Genomic DNA, 18,095 nt, shown 5'->3' on the forward strand with positions numbered 1-18,095 from the left:
CCGTTAAAAAAAACAACCAAAGAGGTAATAACAAATAAAAAATAAAAAAACCACGACACGCGCATGCGAGCTTGCATACACACATATATAATTATAAATATACACAGACACACAGACCCACACATATGTGGGTACTTGTATTTATGTAGGACTTAATGAAAACAATTTGTCTTTCCAGCTCCAGCAACCCGCAAAAGATAGGTAAACCATGCCCCCGATATGCTCCTCTAGCCAACTGAGAAACTACTTACAGAAAAAGCTTCAGAATAGCCACCTTTGGCTTAAACTAGTTACTATTTGTTTCTGCATTGCAGTAGCATAATAGTTGGTTAAAGTTCTTAGATGAACGTATATAGTCGTAAGCACTTCAAATTAGGTTTAGCCAAATAGTAAAGGTTCTGCTCCCGCTTTTTCGGATTATATTTTATTAATGAGGGTTTATCAATAAATATGAGTCAATTAGAAGGGCAATATACTATTGTCCACCTAATAGGTCTTCAAAATGACATCACGGATGAACAATTTGTTAATATCTCATAATTTGTTTTTGCTATTGTGAAGGCTATGATACTTGGGGGCAGTGACAACATAACAAATTCTATGGTACTCACCCTAGCAGCCCTACTGGATAATACACATGTATTAAAAAAAGTCCAAGAGGAATTGGATGCAGTGGTTGGAAAGAACCGGGTTGTCGAGGAATCAGACATAAAGAACCTAGTGTACCTTCAGGCTGTCATCAAGGAAGCATTTCGATTGTATCCGCCAAGCACACTACTTGTGCCACATGAGGCTATAGAAGAATGCCAAATCCAGGGCTATCATGTCCCAGTGGGAACCCAGGTACTTGTGAACCTCTGGAAGCTGCAAAGAGACCCAAATGCATGGTCTGAGCCAGATGAGTTCAAGCCAGAAAGGTTTTTGTCAAGGAGCTCAATCGATGTGAGGGGCCAACATTTTGAGCTAATTCCATTTGGTTCGGGAAGGAGGGCATGCCCGGGTATATCATTTTCATTGCAAGTGGTGTACCTTACACTTGCTCGTTTGATTCAAGGGTTTGAATTGCAAGCGACAGGTAATGCCCCCGGTGAACGTTATCTAGCCTCAGATATTCCCAGTCTCTCCACACTCAAAATCATGCTCGCCCCACGAGTCTCTCCAGGTCTCTTCATATGATGATGATCATTAAGTCTGTATAACATGCTGGTAATGGCAATAAAGTTGGCTAATAAATATTGATATGTTTTTTTTTTCCCTTGGGCTACTTTTATAATCTGCACTTCTTTCTCATTATAAAATGACCACAAGCATGATGCACATAAAACTTTTCAAAAGAGACTTACTAGTAGCAACAGTTGGACTAATTAAGAGGAGTAATCTAAAATTAGCAGTCATAGCCTTGTAGGATTTTATTTAGCTAATCTGGTTGTAGTGTTTTAGAGTCATCTTGTATACAAAACAGATTTGAAGTTTGTAAACAAGTTCAAAGGAGTAAAACTATTTTCTGCACTAGTTATAGTTTTAGCCTTTGGATACTTTTACAGTTTTACTAACCTACCTAGAATAGTGATTTATATAAAGAATAACATGTATTGTATGTCATATGAGGGGGATTCTCTCATATACAAATGTAGTTAAATCTTAGCAAGTTAAACCTTAGGCAAGTGATGAGGGATGAGTTAAAAGTAGTAGAGAAAGAACAGTCTTTTTATACTTGGCTGAGATTCAACCGCATTACTTTATAGGAGAGAATCCCCTCACATGTCAAGATACTCATTATTGTCATAATGTATATAACAATATTAATTCTTTTAAATTATAATTTCGATTTGATAAGTTCTCACATACAGAAGTTCTGAAGAACTTATCATATAAGAGACAAATTCTCGGAAGACATGATAGTGGAAAAAAAAGTGCTACGTTTTTAATGGTTTGGTTTTTACTCATATAATACTGAATCTATCATATTCGTAAACCTAACTTCAAGTCTAGTTGTTTGCTAGTTTACCCCATTCTCTGAGATTCAATTAACCATTAAGAACAAGGAACAAAAAGTTTTTTTTTAATTCCTGAAAATGTGGTTTCCATAACCATGCACTTCGCTTGAATTGTTCAATTCTTAAAAACTTTTTTCCTTTTTAACATACATTAAATCAAAAGAAAAAGAGCAGAGAAAGTCAATGATGTGAACCACAAATCTTGTTTCTGAATCATTTCAATAGATTCATATCATTTCAGATAAATGTGGCTATATTTAATTGAAATACTTCTTTTTTTCACTTCTCTTGGCTGCTATATGCTTACTACTTCCAGCATTTGTCAACTGCTTCATTAGGATATTTCCGGACTGACGAAAAACAAAACAAAGCTTTCATGGACATTTTAATATAATTAAACATGGGAGGAAACAACCAATATCATCCAGATCTGTGTGATGTCACAAACAAAGAACATGTTAGTTCTGTTATTCAAGCAATCAGAAATTGCAATCTTTGCATTTTTCTGTATTTTTCATACTGCAAGCAGGAAAACTGCAAAAGACTTGGATAGGACAGGTGGCAATTGTTCATCAATTTTTTAATCACCATGCAAATTTCCTGGATAATAAGATAATAATGCACAAGAGTTGACCGGTGAACGGATCCAATGGGCAGAATCATACTTTCTTTTTTTTAAAGGAAAGGATAACTTAGAAAACTTTCAAAATTAAATTAGTAGAATTCATATGCTTCTGCCTGTGAAAACACCTTCTTCAAAGGCAGTAAAACTTTGTATTTAGCTTAAATAACACGCAAGTTTGCATGAATTATTTTTGGATGACAGTCTGTATGCCCGTGAAATGACAACCATGGTTGAAACAATATGCGGAGAAAATATGCAGAGAAATGCTTGCTTATTGTTACCGAACTGTGAGACAAATTAAGAACGTACAATACTCAACGGTCAAATAGCAAATAATTACTCAAAAAAATATATGACAAAGAAATAAAAAGTGAATGAATAAAGCACTCCACCCACCAGAACACAGTGAAATTCCATCTTGAGGAGGTCTGTTGGTGACTGCCTAGGTCAACAAAGAACCGTCCATAATTCAATCTTCTTTCGTCTTATCCCTTTGTTTTTTCAGTATTGCTCATGCCTGTATGTCAATTTAAAAACCAGAGACTTCATCACTAAAACACAAATGACTCATTTAATTAGCTCAGCTGATATTTACTTTCCTAATAAAAAAGTACCCAAATTGGATTGGGTGCAAGATTTGGCATTGACCATTTAAGGTTGCTTGTCCCCCACTGTACCAAAAAAAAAGCTTATTATATCCATTTCTGGATAATTTAAAAACCCACCCTGTCAATTTGTTTGATAAGGATCACTGAAACACTATCCAACGAAAAAGAGCAATTGAAAAGAACACCATCAAGAATAAAATATGCAATCCCTGTGTCAAAACAAACAAAGCCTTGTTTTGTTCACTTCTCAACAACAACAGAGCCACATTATGCGCTCAGTAACGCGTCTTCAGTAGACTTATTCAAAAGCTTTTCCTAACCTGTGGACAAAAATTAAATCATGAGATAAACTTTTGGCCACCAGTGGTTGAGAAGAGTTAAGCAACCATGTTGTCTTAGCTACTATGAAGTATGAACTTATAAGTAAGAGCACTTCTACAACTAAGTCCACAAACCTACAAGAAACAAATGGGTTTCCTTCTTCAGCTACAATATGTTTGTGGTTCTGTTTTCTTGGTTTTCTTCTGCAACCTATGGATTGGGAGGCTTCTAAGGAAGAAAAGTAGCATGAAACAGTACACGGAGGCTCCTCAGCCATCGGGGGCCTTGCCCGTAATCGGCCATCTTCATCTCCTCAAAGGGCCAAAGCCTCTTGCTCAGGTACTAGGAGACATGGCAGATAAGTGTGGTCCAGTTTTCATGCTGCGATTAGGCCAGCGACGGATGCTTGTTGTCAACAATGAGGAAGGAGCAAGGGATTGTTTATCTACCAATGATAAGGCTCTTGCTTCTCGTCCTGCTTATGCAGCCGGAAGGCATATGGGCTATGACAACGCTGTGTTAGGTTTTGCACCTTACGGCCCGTATTGGCGCTTGATGCGCAAGATATCCACTATTGAGCTCCTCTCAAACACTCGTCTTGAGATGCTCAAGCATGTTCGATCGATGGAAGTTGATATGTTCATGAAGGAACTGCATGGGATGTGGGTAAAGAACAAGCAAAGACCAATTAAGGTTGACATGAAACAATTACTAGGGGATCTAGCTTACAATATAATTGTCAATATGGTGGCTGGGAAGAGATATTTTGGCTCTACCGTCTACGCCTCTGATGAAGCATTGAGATTTAGAAGGGCAGTTACTCAGTTCTTCAAGCTATTAACCGCTTTTGTTCCATCAGACATGTTTCCTTTTCTGAAATGGGTTTATGTGAATGGGAATGAAACTGCAATGAGATCTGCTGCGCAGGACATGGATTCACTTATGAGTAACTTGATTGAGGAGCATCGGCAAAGGAGGACTTCTCAAAAGGCTAATGATGACTGTGACTTTATAGATGTGATGTTATCGACAATGGAAGATGTCCAGCATCCGGAAATGGATCCAGATAAAGCTATCAAAGCCACCTCCCTGGTATGTGTAATGCCCCCTGCTGTCATTTAAATTTTGTTGTGTTTTGGACATCTATAGGACACTTCTTTTGCTGGGACACCTATTTAAGTTGTTCTATACTTGGGTTGGAAAATGAGCTTAGTTTAAGACTTTGTAAAACCCCTTGCTAAATACTGGGAGGTAAAATTCAGGTAGCAAGCAGTGAATGGTGATCAGTGCTATTGACATTTCAAATTGAAGCCTAGTTAGAAAGCACAAAATGAGAACAAAAAAATTGAAACCACCTATCGAAATACTACATGCTACTTAAGAATCCATAGAGGTTTATTACAAGGATATTTCAGAACTGGACTTTCTCCATTTTTACTCAACGATTATGATTAATCAAGGAGCAAAGGGTTTGGTTCAAACTATTCTGTTTAATTGAAGAAAACCTTTTTTTTCCACTCGATGCGTATTATTTCCTTTTTATATCTACTTATGTTTTTCTGTCCGTTAGGCGTAGTATGTGAAAGAAAGAACAGTAAGGCCATATGCTTGAAGCTGAATATTACTATACGAAAAAGAGTCTGAAATGGCAGGAATCACTAAAAAACGTGGTGCAAAAAGCAGAAGTAAATGGATAATTACATTTGAAGGAAATTTTCCAATTTTTCATGGGAACAAGGTATGCCGTCGAGCCATTGAAAGAAAAAACTGAATCAAAAAACTTTATTTTTCCTGATAAACATAAATATATAGTACTAGTAGGTAGTAAGATTTTGTTGCAATGCTATTTCTGGATATGTTTTCCAAATGCCACAGAAGCAGAAGTACCAATCTGCCAATATATGTTTTTGCGGCATGTTTCCACCACAATTATTAGTTTTTCATGCATAGAGATCCTAAGAACCAGACTAATTTTACTCCTAATATTACTACTGATCCTTCAACTATGACTAATTATCCTATTCTGTTTATGAAGTGAACTTTGTTCACCAGTTTGTTTTACCTCTATAATTCGACTGACAATATATTTATACTGCTGCACCAACAATTCCAACTACTTTAATCCTCATTATGATCTATGTTACCTACAATTCCAAGAACTTTCATCCTCTTGCACGCACCATGTGCTCTAATTCCTTAAAAAATAGGTATCTATATATAATCCATAGTAATTTTTTGGGAAAATTTGGAAAAACGACCGTTTTTTAAAAATAATAGGCAAAATCGACCGTTTAACAAAATAATTAGCAAAATCGACCTTTTTTTGCACGGGACTACTAGTCCCGTGCAAAAAAAGGTCGATTTTGCTAAAATCCCCTATTTTGCACGGGACTACTAGTCCCGTGCAAAAAAATCCCCAACTCTCGCGATCGTTTCCTCCATCTTCTACTCCCTCTCCGCCCCTCATCCAAATCCCTCCCCCCTCCTCCATCATCAAATCAACAGCCCCTCCTCCATCCAAATCCCTCCGTCCCATCCTCCAAACCCGATCCTCCGTCGCCTCCGATCATACCCAATTTTTCTATTTAATCCCCTCCATCTCACTCTCTTCTCCATCTCTCAGTTCACCCACTCTCTCTCCCTCTTCAAGAAACCCAAGAGCCCCACTACCTCCACCCTCAGACCCAAGCTCAACCACCGGCCCTCCTCCTTCCTCAAGCCCCTACTCCACCTCCCTGAGCTCGCTGTCAAGCTCCCCTTGCCCCTTACAACAATTACTTCATTTCAGCTCCGACACAGAGGGGGATTAAATAGAAAAATTGGTCTACGGAGGGATTTGGATGGAGGAGGGGCTGTTGATTTGATGATGGAGGAGGGGGGGATTTGGATGAGGGGCGGAGAGGGAGTAGAAGATGGAGGAATCGTTTCCCACGGTCGCAAGAGTTGGGGATTTTTTTGCACGGGACTAGTAGTCCCGTGCAAAATAGGGGATTTTAGCAAAATCGACCTTTTTTTTGCACGGGACTAGTAGTCCCGTGTAAAAAAAGGTCGATTTTGCTAATTATTTTGTTAAACGGTCGATTTTACCTATTATTTTTAAAAAACGATCGTTTTTCCAAATTTTCCCTAATTTTTTTGGGTACATAATCGCCCAAGGTACAGTTTAAAAACCATAGCCTTCAACTTGCCAAACGCTAAAATATGGACAAATTATATACTTAAATTATTGCACCAAGAATATTTACAAGTTATTTACCACATAATCAACACCCTGCAACCAGTAGAATATCCTAAAGATACAAGTTTCCGATGGGAATCTTGTTTGAGACTGTACATTCCACTATAGGTGACAGACGTTTCATAAGAATCTTCAGGATTTCTCATTTATTATGCAGGACTCTTTTTTTCTTTTACTTTTTTTTGAGTGTTTATGTAGGATTTTATATTTTATAGATTTTATATTTCGTTTTATGTCATTTCCAAACGATACAGATGCTTTCATGTCCTTTTGGGAGCTCGGCTCTCCAAGAAGGGATTAGAACTCCAGCGGAGTGATTGGCTTTGGAAAAACAATACACTTTCCATCAAGAGTGTACAGGTTTGGAAGAGAGTAGGTTTAGTTTGTTAAATGTAAATGCAATTTGTTGGTTTGGGTCTAGACCAAACCTGTCAGGCGAGTGCGAGCGGGCGAGGAGCTCCTTCAGGCGAGCTCAGCGAGATCTGCAGGCGAACTCATGGTCGAAGTTCAGGCGAGCTCGACGATGCAGCGCAGGCGAAGAACTCCAAGCGAGCTCGGGGTTGAGGCGAGATGCAGGCGAGCTCGGTCGACATCGAGCGAGCTCGGAGTCGGGTCGACGCAGACGGGGTTGAATCAGGCGAGCTCGAGCGCTCATTTGAGTGCGGGACAGGCTGTTGACAGCCCACCTAGGATTTCCCTATAAAAGGGAAACCCAGAGCCCCCTCTGTTGCTTCTTCTCTCTCTCCTCACGTGTTCTCCCTCTCTAGCGACGGCGGAGCTCCTCTCCCCTCTCGTGATTTTTTTTCCAGCGCTCAGATTTGAGGGGGAAAATAAAAGAGAGAACTTGGAAGAGGGGTATTTGATTTAAAAGAGGGAATTAAATACTGTAGCTACAGTATTAGTATTGCATTTATTGAGAGATCTCAAGTTTGAGATCTGCTCTTGCATTGTAATTTCTTGTTAATTAATAAAAAATTAATTGTGTGGCTCCCGAGGACGTAGGCAAGTTTGTCGAACCTCATTAAATATTGGTATACTTTTCTCTATACTACGTTTCTGTTGTTTTAGGGGTTTAGTGTAGTCTCGGGTATTCCCCAATAACTGGTATCAGAGCCTGAAATGATTTAAAGGAAGTCAGATTTAAGTGGGAGAGATGGCTGCAGATAAAAAAAAGTGAGATTAAAGAAGTTTGATGGAAGAGATTTCGAATTCTGAAAAATACAGATAGAGGATTATCTGTATCAGAAAAATCTATATCAACCACTTTCGGGGAAGAAGCCGGATTCTATGAAGGAAGATGAGTGGAACCTTCTAGACAAACAAACCCTCGAAGTTATCAGATTGACGTTAACTCGTAATGTTGCGTTCAATATTGCGAAGGAGAAGACCACGACGGGTCTTATGATAGCACTCTCAAGTATGTATGAGAAGCCATCAGTCGCGAACAAAGTTCATTTAATGAGGCGGTTATTTTAATCTGAGAATGACGGGAGACGTGTCAATAGCACAACACCACAATGAACTCAACACGGCCACAACCCAATTGGGTTCAGTTGAAATTAAGTTTGATGAGGAAGTTTGAGCGTTGATACTTTTATCTTCCCTATCAGAAAGCTGGAACGCTACAGTCACGGCTGTGAATAGCTCATCGGGAAGCAACAAGTTAAAGTTCGACGACGTTCGTGATCTGGTTTTCAGTGAGGAGATCCAACAGAGAGAGTCGGGTGAAGCTACAACCTCTTCAGTATTGCATACAGAATCAAGAGATAGAAATTTAACCAGAGAAAACGGACGAGGAAAATCAAACCTCAGAGGTAGATCAAAGGACAGGAGGTCCAAATCCAGTAATCCAAGCAACAGCTCGAAGGCTATCGTGTTAGAATTATGAAAAAACCGGGTATTACAAGAATCAGTGCAAGAGTGCACAGAAGGAGGAGGAGGCGAAGACAGAGGTGAATGTCACTTCCACCTCAAGAAGAGACGACGCATTGATATGCTTTTTGGATAGCAAAGAGGAATCTTGGGTGTGAGATTCAGGAACGTCGGTCCATGCTACTTCTCAGAAAGAATTCTTCGAGAAGTATGTTTCCGAAAATCTTAGATATGTATACCTTGGTGATGATCAACCGTGTGCTATTGTGGGCAAATGTGTAGTGAAAATTAAGTTGAACGGGTCAGTATGGGAGCTGAAGAATGTCGGCATATTCCCGAGCTGAGAAAGAACTTAATATCCGTAGATCAGTTGGCTGGCAAAAGAAATACTACGACCTTCCATGGAGATGATTGGAAGATCTCAAAGGACGCAATGACGATTGCCCGAGACAAGAAGACCGGTACCATGTATATGACAGCAGGTGCATGCTGTTTGATCTCAGTTGTAGCAGGCAATGAGACTTTAAAGTTGTGACACCAGAGAATCGGTCATATGAGTGAGAAGGGGATGAACATCATGCACACAAAAGGAAAACTCTCAGTACTGCAGTCAGTGAAGATGGATATGTGTGAAGAATGCATACTTGAAAAACAGAAAAGAATCAGCTTTCAGACAAGTGGCAGACCCCCTAGGAAGGAGAAGCTAAAGCTCGTTCACTCAGATGTTTGGGGGGACCAACCATCACCACGTCCATTGATGAAAAACACTACTTCGTAACTTTTATCGATGATCACTCTCGAAAAGTATGGATCTACTTTCTGAAGCATAAGTCAGAAGTATTTGAGGCTTTCAGGAGATGAAAAACCATGGTCGAGAATGAGACCGGTCTGAGAATAAAGAAACTCAGAACATACAATGGTGGTGAGTATGAAGACACCAGATTCAAGAAGTTCTGCTATGAGCACGGGATCAGAATGGAGAGAACCGTGCCCGACATGCCTCAGCACAATGGTGTAGCTGAGCGGATGAACAGAACGTTGACAGAGAGAGACAAAAGCATTCGGATACAGTCAGGCCTATCGAAGCAGTTCTGGACATAAACAGTCAACACAGCAGCTTACTTGATCAACCGAGGTCCATCGATTCCATTGGAGCATAGAATACCAGAGGAGGTATGATGCGAAAAGAAGGTAAGTTTCTCACATCTTAAAGTTTTCGGTTATGTAGCTTATGTGCATATTAGTGATCAAGACAGGAATAAGCTTGATTCCAAGTCCAAGAAATACACATTCATCGGATATGGTGAAGATGAGTTCAGCTACCGTATTTGGGACAACGAAAATAAGAAGGTATCAGGAGCAGAGATATGATATTCAACGAGAAGGTGATGTACAAGGACATGCACAAGACAGATACTCAGAGAGCGAGTCAACATTTGTAGATGTATATGATGTCCCGAGTAACCTCTCGGAAGAACCCAATGCAGAAGATCCTCAGCCATAAGAGCCTGTTGGACAGAACGGTGCGTAAGAGCCCGACGCACCAGCTCCGATATTGAGAAAATCTTCTCGGCCTTTTGTGCCTAACAGGAGATATGAACTATCTGTTGTTAACAGATGGAGAGGAGCCTAAACGCTAAGATAAAGCTTGTCAGAGTAGAGATACGAGCAAGTGAGAGTTTGCCATGAAAGATAAGATGAAGTCTCTCATCTCAAATCGGACGTGAGAATTAGCTGAGTTGCCCACGAATAAGAAGGCACTCCACAACAAATGAGTGTACCGGGTAAAAGAGGAGCAGGATGGCTCCAGAAGATATAAAGCCCGACTAGTTGTCAAATGATTCCAGCAGAAGGAAAAAATTAACTACACCGATATTTTTACTCCCGTGATAAAGCTCAATACTATCAGGATAGTGATGAGTATTGTAGCTATTGAAGATCTTTATCTCGAGCAGTTGGACGTGAAGACGACGTTTCTTCACGGAGATCTAAAAGAGGAGATAGACGTGCACCAGCCAGAAGATTTCTCAGAAGAAAAGAAAAACCTGGTGTGCAGACTCAAGAAGAGCTTGTATGGTCTGAAACAAGCCCCAAGACAGTGGTACAGAAAGTTCGACGGCTTCATGCACAAGGAAAGTTTTCAGAAGTACAACGTCGACCACTGTTACTACTTCAAAAGATATCAGTCCAGTTATATTATCTTACTGATGTATGTTGATGATATGTTAGTTACAGGTGCAGATATAGAGGATATCAGGAGTTTGAAGCAGCAGCTATCAAAGGAGCTTGACATGAAGAACTTGGGTCCAGCAAAGAAGATCATTGGAATGCAAATCACGAGAGATAAGAAGAGAGGTCTTTTGAAGTTATCTTAGACGGAGTACATCAACCGTGTTTTGTAGAGATTCAATATGAACGACGCCAAGCCAGTGAGCACACCCTTGGCCAGCCATTTCTGCCTATAAAAGGATCAGCCTCCTCAGTCAGATGAAGAGAAAGAGGGTATGACTAAGGTTCCTTACGCCTCAGTCATTAGAAGCTTGATGTACGCAATGGTCTGTATGAGACCAGACATTGGTCATGCAGTAGGAGTGGTCAGTCGGTTTATGTCGAATCCAGGAAAAACTCATTGGGAAACGGTCAAGTGGATTCTGAGGTATCTACAAGACACCATACAGAAGTGTTTGTACTTTGGTAAGGGAGATATGAAAGTACAATGGTACGTAGATGCAGACTTCGAAGGTGAAGTCGATCATCGAAGAAGCACCACCGGCTATGTATTCACTGTCGGAACTACAACTATTAGTTGGATGTCACAGATACAGAAGATTATCACTCTATCCACTACGAAAGCTGAGTATGTAGCAGCGACTGAAGCCAGTAAAGAGATGATATGACTTCAGGGTTTGTTAACAGAGCTGGGATTCAAACAGAAGAAAAATGTTTTGCACGGTAATAGTCAGAGTGCAATTCACTTGGCTAAGAATTCCGTATTTCATTCTAGAACAAAGCACATTGGGCTTCGGTACCACTTTATCAGATCCCTGTTGAAAGATGATATGTTAAAACTAGAGAAGATTTTAGGAAGCAAGAATCCAACATACATGTTAACAAAAATGGTGATCATTCAGAAACTGGAGTTGTGCGTAACTTCAGTGGGCCTTCATGCATAAGGTGATGAAGGCGGAGCCATACAGGAAGAGGTGCTTGTTGAGATAGCCTGCTAACGGTGGTTTGGTTTCTAAGTGGGAGATTGTTAGTTTGGGTGTAGACCAAACCTGTCAGGCTAGCTCAAGCGGGCGAGGAGCTCCTTCAGACGAGCTCAGCGAGATCTGCAGGCGAGCTCGTAGTCGAAGTTCAGGCGAGCTCGACGACGCAGCGCAGGCGAGGAACTCCAAGCGAGCTCGGGGTTGAGGTGAGATGCAGGCAAGCTCGGTCGACATCAAGCGAGCTCGGAGTCGGGTCAACGCAGACCGGGTTGAATCAGACGAGCTCGAGCACTCGTTTGAGTGCGGGACAGGCTGTCGACAGCCCACCTAAGGTTTCCCTATAAAAAGAAAACCCAGAGCCCCCCTCTGTTGCTTCTTCTCTCTCTCCTCACGCATTCTCCCTCTCTAGCGATGGCGGAGCTCCTTCTCTCCCCTCTCGCGATTTTTTTTCAGTGCTCAGATTTGAGGGGGAAAATAAAAGAGAGAACTTGGAAGAGGGGGATTAGATTTAAGAGAGGGAATTAAACACTGTAGCTATAGTGTGAGTACTGCATTTATTAAGAGATCTCAAGTTTGAGATCTGCTTTTGTATTGTAATTTCTTGTTAATTAATAAGAAATTAATTGTGTGGCTCCCGAGGACGTAGGCAAGTTTGTCGAACTTCGTTAAATCTTGGTGTACTTTTCTTTATACTGCGTTTCTGCTGTTTTAGGGGTTTAGCATAGCCCCGGGTATTCCCCAACACAATTTACTGTCTAGCTATGGGATAGGGAAATTAACCATTCGTCCATGCCAATTGAAACAAACTGCAAAAATGTACAAATTAATAAGATCTGCGGGTAGGGAGTAAGCAGTGTGTTTCCACTCCTGTTTCAGAGCTGCAGAGACGATAAATCCAACTTACTCGGTGTCTAGCTATATGGTTGCAGCAGTTTGCAGTGACCTACACATTTTTTGTACTTGGCAACGGAAACATCTTAATGTTAATTGCCAAGGGTTTCTCTTTTCGATTTCAAATGGAATCACACAGACACACACTAAAATAAGAAGATAACTCTTCATCCATGGGCCTGGCCTATGAACAGCAGATATGCCATTGTGAAGGATTTTCTTTCATCATTTAAAAAAAAGAGCTGACTTCAGAAGATGATGTAGGAGGGCAGAGGCCATGACGTCTACTTTCATCTTTACCCAAATTAAATCTAGGAAGATCTCAATATCAGTTGCATCATGTCTTGGGGGTCTTATAATTTCTTATACCAGTGTGTGCTCAAAGACATGTCTCGGTTATTGTAACAGAAGTCTTGAGTGACTCTGTTTCACATTCATTGTATAATGATTAATGACAAATAAAACAGAGATGCTAGATTTAGTTAATTAAAAGGAGACCATAAGGTCCACCATACTAAATGGTTCACAAAGACTTTCAGTTCCCAAACTCGGAGTCTCTTATTATTTACGCACTTCATAGCCAATTTTTTACATGTACTCTTCAAAACACACGTGCCCTATCTCAAAGTAAATGGTATAAAAGCCATAGAAGATGAGATAGTTTTAGAAGTCAAATTTCTGGAAAGGAATAATAATTCACAGGGAGCTATTTATGTAGAAATTTCGCAAGGAATAGGCCAAGTTTATCACTCAACAATCTAAATTAGTATCAAGCTTATGGCAAAGGAAATCAACCATTCTGCTAATTTTGGAGCTTATGGCAAAGGAAACCAACCATTCTGCTAATTTTGGCCCACCTACCTACCTACAAAGGAAATAAACCATTCTGTGAATTTTGGCCAAACCTACCTACTATACACACACACAGACTGACTGACTGACTGAATGACATATTTGTGTATGTGCATGGAGAATGTTCTAGCTTGCCAACTCCTACAACCTACAAAAGATCAATAAAATTTTCCTCTTTGCTCCTACAAAAAAAATGATAAAATATTTATGAAATGAAGTATTTATGAAATAACTACAGAAGAAACAGTTTGGACTGAAACAAGTTACAGTTTGTTTCTGCGTAGGAGTAAAATAATAGTTGCTCAAAGTTCTTAGATGAAATTATACAAAGTTAAGGCACTTCGAATTGAATTTAGCCAAAATGTAATTCTTGCATATTAAGAGTTAGGTTGAAGGTTTGAATCCTTCCTTATTTTGGTAATGCATTTTATCAATGAGGGTTTATAAATAAATATGAGACAGCCAAGAGGGAAGTAGACTTTCATATAATAGTTTTCAAATTGACATCATGCCTGAAATTTTATTAAACTCTTGTAATTTTTTTCCTCTACTGTAAAGGCTATGATATTTGGGGGCACTGACAACACAATAAAGTCTATGGTACACACCCTAGCAGCCCTACTGGATAACACACACGTGTTAGAAAAAGTCCAAGAGGAATTGGATGCGGTGGTTGGCAAGAACCGGCTTGTTGAAGAATCTGACATAAAGAATCTAGTGTACCTTCAGGCTGTCATCAAGGAGGCATTTCGATTGTACCCAGCAGCTACAGTGATTGTGCCACATGTGGCCATAGAAGACTGCCAAATACAGGGGTATCACATCCCAGTAGGAACCCAAGTACTTGTGAACATTTGGAAGCTGCAAAGGGACCCAAATGCATGGTCTGATCCATACAGGTTCAAGCCGGAGAGATTTTTGTCCAGGAGCTCAATCGATGTGAGGGGCCAACATTTTGAGCTAATTCCATTTGGATCAGGAAGGAGGGCATGCCCAGGGATATCATTTTCACTGCAAGTGATGCACCTTACACTTGCTCGTTTGATTCAAGGGTTTAAATTTCAAGTGAGAGGGAATGCCCCCAGTAATCGTTATCTAGCCCCAGATATTCCCAATCTCTCCTCATTAGAAGTCATGCTCGCCCCACGACTTTCTCCAGGTCTCTTTATATGACGATGATCATTGTGTAACATGCTGGTTTGCATGTAACCAAAGAGTATTATGGTACTTCTGTGTATGTAGGCACGCATCTACATTAATCACTTACACTAATAACTATGGATACAATTCTTCTCTTATAAATTCCAATTCTTCTTTCTCATTAGAAGATGTCCCAAGCACACACAAAAGCTTCTTAAAGTAATCCTTATTAGTAGCAAATAGTTTAGACTAATTAAGAGGAGTAATCTCAAATCAGTAGTTGTACTACTTATTTAGCTAATCTTGCTATAGTTTACTTTTAGATTCATGTTACATATTAACATAGATAATAAGTTTGTAGGCAGATGGGGAGAAGTAAAGCTATTTTCTGCACTCAGTTCTGGCTTCAGGGAGAGGATACTGATTATCAATGTGGATAGAATGTACAGTGACATAAGGAATTAGATTGTCTAAGTTTATAAACAAATTCAAAGAAGTAAGGCATTAGTACAACTATTTGTTTTCTTATAAAATTTGGTCTTCAACGTCAAAAGTAAACAACAAATCATCAGTGTAGGTTTCAGGGTCAACAAAGGTATTCTCAAATCTCGATTCTCAATGAAGTTAAATTGGTGGTGATGGAAGATGCATCTCTGAATGGAGTAAGCAATCAAATTTATCCTCCAATCCATTAATGATAAATCTGTTTTAAGGTGCAAATTAAAAGTGGAGACAATAAGGGTTTACCTCTAGTTTTCAGAATGAAAGAAATTTTAAAAGGAAATATATAAAATTCAGATAATTTGGACTTCAAAAGCCCGTTATTTGCATGAAGCCCATTCAATGAATTTATCATTGTACATATGGACACAAGTTCTCAGTCAAAATTTTGAAGGATACCAAATGGGCTTAGCATTATAACAAGCTCCTAAAACTCGAAGACAATTCAACAGATTGGGAATGAACAATTCGACCAACAGTTGACGTGCACGCTAGAAAAAGTTGGTGAATGAAGGGTACTACCTTTTAGATACAAGTAATCAAATATTAATTCCGGCTACGTTGATGAAGGCTGAGGATAACTGATGGGGACAGAAGCTGAGTAGTCTGGTGACGGCTCCAGCACCAGCATCCACCCCGGCTTAGTGGGAATGAGCTAGGTGAACTTGATTGTTAGTGGGCTAAAACCCCTGATCGATATTCTATTTCTTTATGTGAGCACCTCATAAATGGGCTCTGATTATCATCCTTATCATTTGTACCAATTTGAAGAAAAAAAAAAACAAATCAGACAATCTTCACCTTTCATCTATCTTTCGTTTACTTTTCTCTATTTTTTTGGGACCAAAAATAAATATAGGAAATGCATAAGTACATTAATTATCCTAAATTACTAGATTGCATAAGTGAATTTTAATCATATCATTGTGTGTCGTGTGTCCATAGGTTCTAACCGACAAATACAATATAAGTTCAAAAATACAACTTAGTCTGTGAAAACACAGTTAATCATATTAAAAAATAATTATTCCTTCATTTTCTTTATTTTTACTGTTTTCTTTCTAGTATTTATCTATTTTTTATATTCAAACTCAATAAAGACAGGTAAAAATCAAATTTTATCACATGCACATACGTGTGTATGTAAGACAACAACGTTAAATTCTTTAAAATTATATTTTAGATTTAAAAAGACCTCATGCAGAAAAATTATATTTTAGATTTGAAAAGATCTCATACACAAAAATTATAGAGAACTTATTAGCTTTAAGTTTAATAGACACATACTCTGAAGACATAATAGTCAAATAGAGTGTTTTAAGAGTCAATTATGAAATATGTACATTTTAAAATATGTGTTTTTTACCTGAATACAGCCAAATATATCATATTTGTTAGTTGCTGATTTACCCTATTCCTTGAGATTGAATTAATTGGTGGATAAAAAGAAAAACTTTTTTTACTCAAAAATGTAGTTTCCATAACCTCGCATCCATTGTTAAATTTTCAAAAACTTTTTTCCCTTTTCTATGTACCAAAAAATCAAAAGAAAAAGAGCAGAGCAAGTAAATGATGTGGAGCACAATATTGTTTCTGAATAATACATATCATTTCATTAGATACATATCATTTGAGGTAAATGCAGCCATATATAAATGACAAAAACTTAGTGTTTCAGTCCACTTAGGATTCTTTTAGGCATCTTAAACTTTTAACATATTCTGCCTAAAGATCTTAATGGTTCAAAAGTAATCGTTTTACCATTCTTCTTAGTTAAGAGTGAAATCTTGTTTACGTAAATTATACATGCTGGCTACATTCTTTTCTTTTTCTAAAAATAAATATTGTGGTTGTTATTGAACCATAGATCTCTCATTGCCCAATCATGTTTTGATATTGCTGAATTAGTTCTTGCTAATGCTATATATATATGTATAACCTACTCAAATCCTTTTAGTCAACAACAAATGGTAAAAACAAAGTTTCCCAAACCCTTGAACAGCCGCACCTTTCATGAAAGTATTTCATGAAGTAGTTTTTTGTAGAAAAACTTTAACGAACTGAAAAGATTTATAGGAAAGAACGTAGGACTCAGTAAAAGCATCTGCCCATATCCATCCTTTCTCTGAAATCTCTTACTCCGCTATCAATGATGACTAAATCTGAGAAATATTAAGGTCAAAGGAAACTACGTGTCACGTACGTAATTATTCGAATTTAACACATTCTAACAACTAATCAAGCCACTAACTATACTGAAAAATTATCCATGATCATAAGGTAAATTATACACCCCTTAACTAAGTCAACTAACTCACTTAATTTCTATGAGAAAGACAAAGAATCCTCATCAATCACATAAATTATTCATGCTCCTTAACTAAATCAACCTTATTTGTATGGTGCTGCAGTCTTGTACAACAGTCAGAGGTCTGGGGTTTAAAACCTGCATCTAAGTTTTACCCCTGGCATGGCTGCTAACGAGTTACATGTTGCTTTGAAGACGCATATAGGCCTGCTTGTGAAGCTGGTTGATATGCGTTATGTTAAAATGGTCCAACGACTGGATCTATCCGAACAAATACTCCCAATATTTGTGAACTTCTCCATTTGGAAACTTACAAAACTAAGCTTTCATAAACAGTTTAATAAAAGTGAATTGCCCAAAAGCAGGAATAGATACGCAAGATTAGGTGTCAAAATATAAATTACCTTAAATTGGGTGAGATCCCAGAAGCAACCAGATATGTATGATACAAGGCCCATGTTAGCTGGGTTATCGAAGCATTCACAAATTAAAATTGGTGAATTATCAGTATTTTTCATGATGCAAGCAGGAAA

The 18,095-nt window shown here is 38.7% G+C and overlaps 2 protein-coding genes and 1 long non-coding RNA gene across 4 annotated transcripts in view; 2 read left to right on the forward strand and 1 right to left on the reverse strand.

Annotated features, from left to right (window-relative positions):
- LOC109827809 (cytochrome P450 CYP82D47-like) overlaps positions 1-1,254 on the forward strand; it is a 4,650-nt gene extending 3,396 nt beyond the window's left edge. Inside the window, exon 2 of the mRNA XM_020394829.1 lies at positions 562-1,254. Coding sequence (XP_020250418.1) covers positions 562-1,176 — 615 coding nt within the window. The 3' untranslated portion in view covers positions 1,177-1,254. The remainder of the gene's footprint in view (positions 1-561) is intronic.
- A 1,609-nt stretch (positions 1,255-2,863) lies between these two features.
- Positions 2,864-18,095, reverse strand: part of LOC109827807 — a 16,193-nt gene continuing 961 nt past the window's right edge. The window contains exons 2-3 of one of the 2 annotated variants that reach the window (XR_002243512.1): positions 17,967-18,025; positions 2,864-3,139 (exon numbers count right to left, since the gene is read on the reverse strand). This is a non-coding gene — a long non-coding RNA (uncharacterized LOC109827807). The remainder of the gene's footprint in view (positions 3,140-17,966; positions 18,026-18,095) is intronic. The other variant, XR_002243511.1, reaches the window with a different exon arrangement.
- LOC109827806 (cytochrome P450 CYP82D47-like) lies at positions 3,558-16,215 on the forward strand. The gene is made up of 2 exons (XM_020394827.1): positions 3,558-4,643; positions 14,172-16,215. The coding sequence occupies exons 1-2, from the start codon at positions 3,699-3,701 to the stop codon at positions 14,784-14,786; spliced, it is 1,560 nt and encodes a 519-aa protein (XP_020250416.1). The 5' UTR covers positions 3,558-3,698; the 3' UTR covers positions 14,787-16,215.

The sequence above is a fragment of the Asparagus officinalis genome, unplaced genomic scaffold (genome assembly GCF_001876935.1).
Source record: "Asparagus officinalis unplaced genomic scaffold, Aspof.V1 AsparagusV1_Un453, whole genome shotgun sequence".
In the NCBI taxonomy this organism is placed as follows: Eukaryota; Viridiplantae; Streptophyta; class Magnoliopsida; order Asparagales; family Asparagaceae; genus Asparagus; species Asparagus officinalis.

Bases quoted from the DNA above. Each gene is read 5' to 3' on its own strand.
- LOC109827806 (XM_020394827.1), top strand. From the start codon at position 3,699: ATGGGTTTCCTTCTTCAGCTACAATATGTTTGTGGTTCTGTTTTCTTG. The intron at 4,644-14,171 runs GTATGTGTAATG...TCTACTGTAAAG, and splicing joins CTATCAAAGCCACCTCCCTG to GCTATGATATTTGGGGGCAC.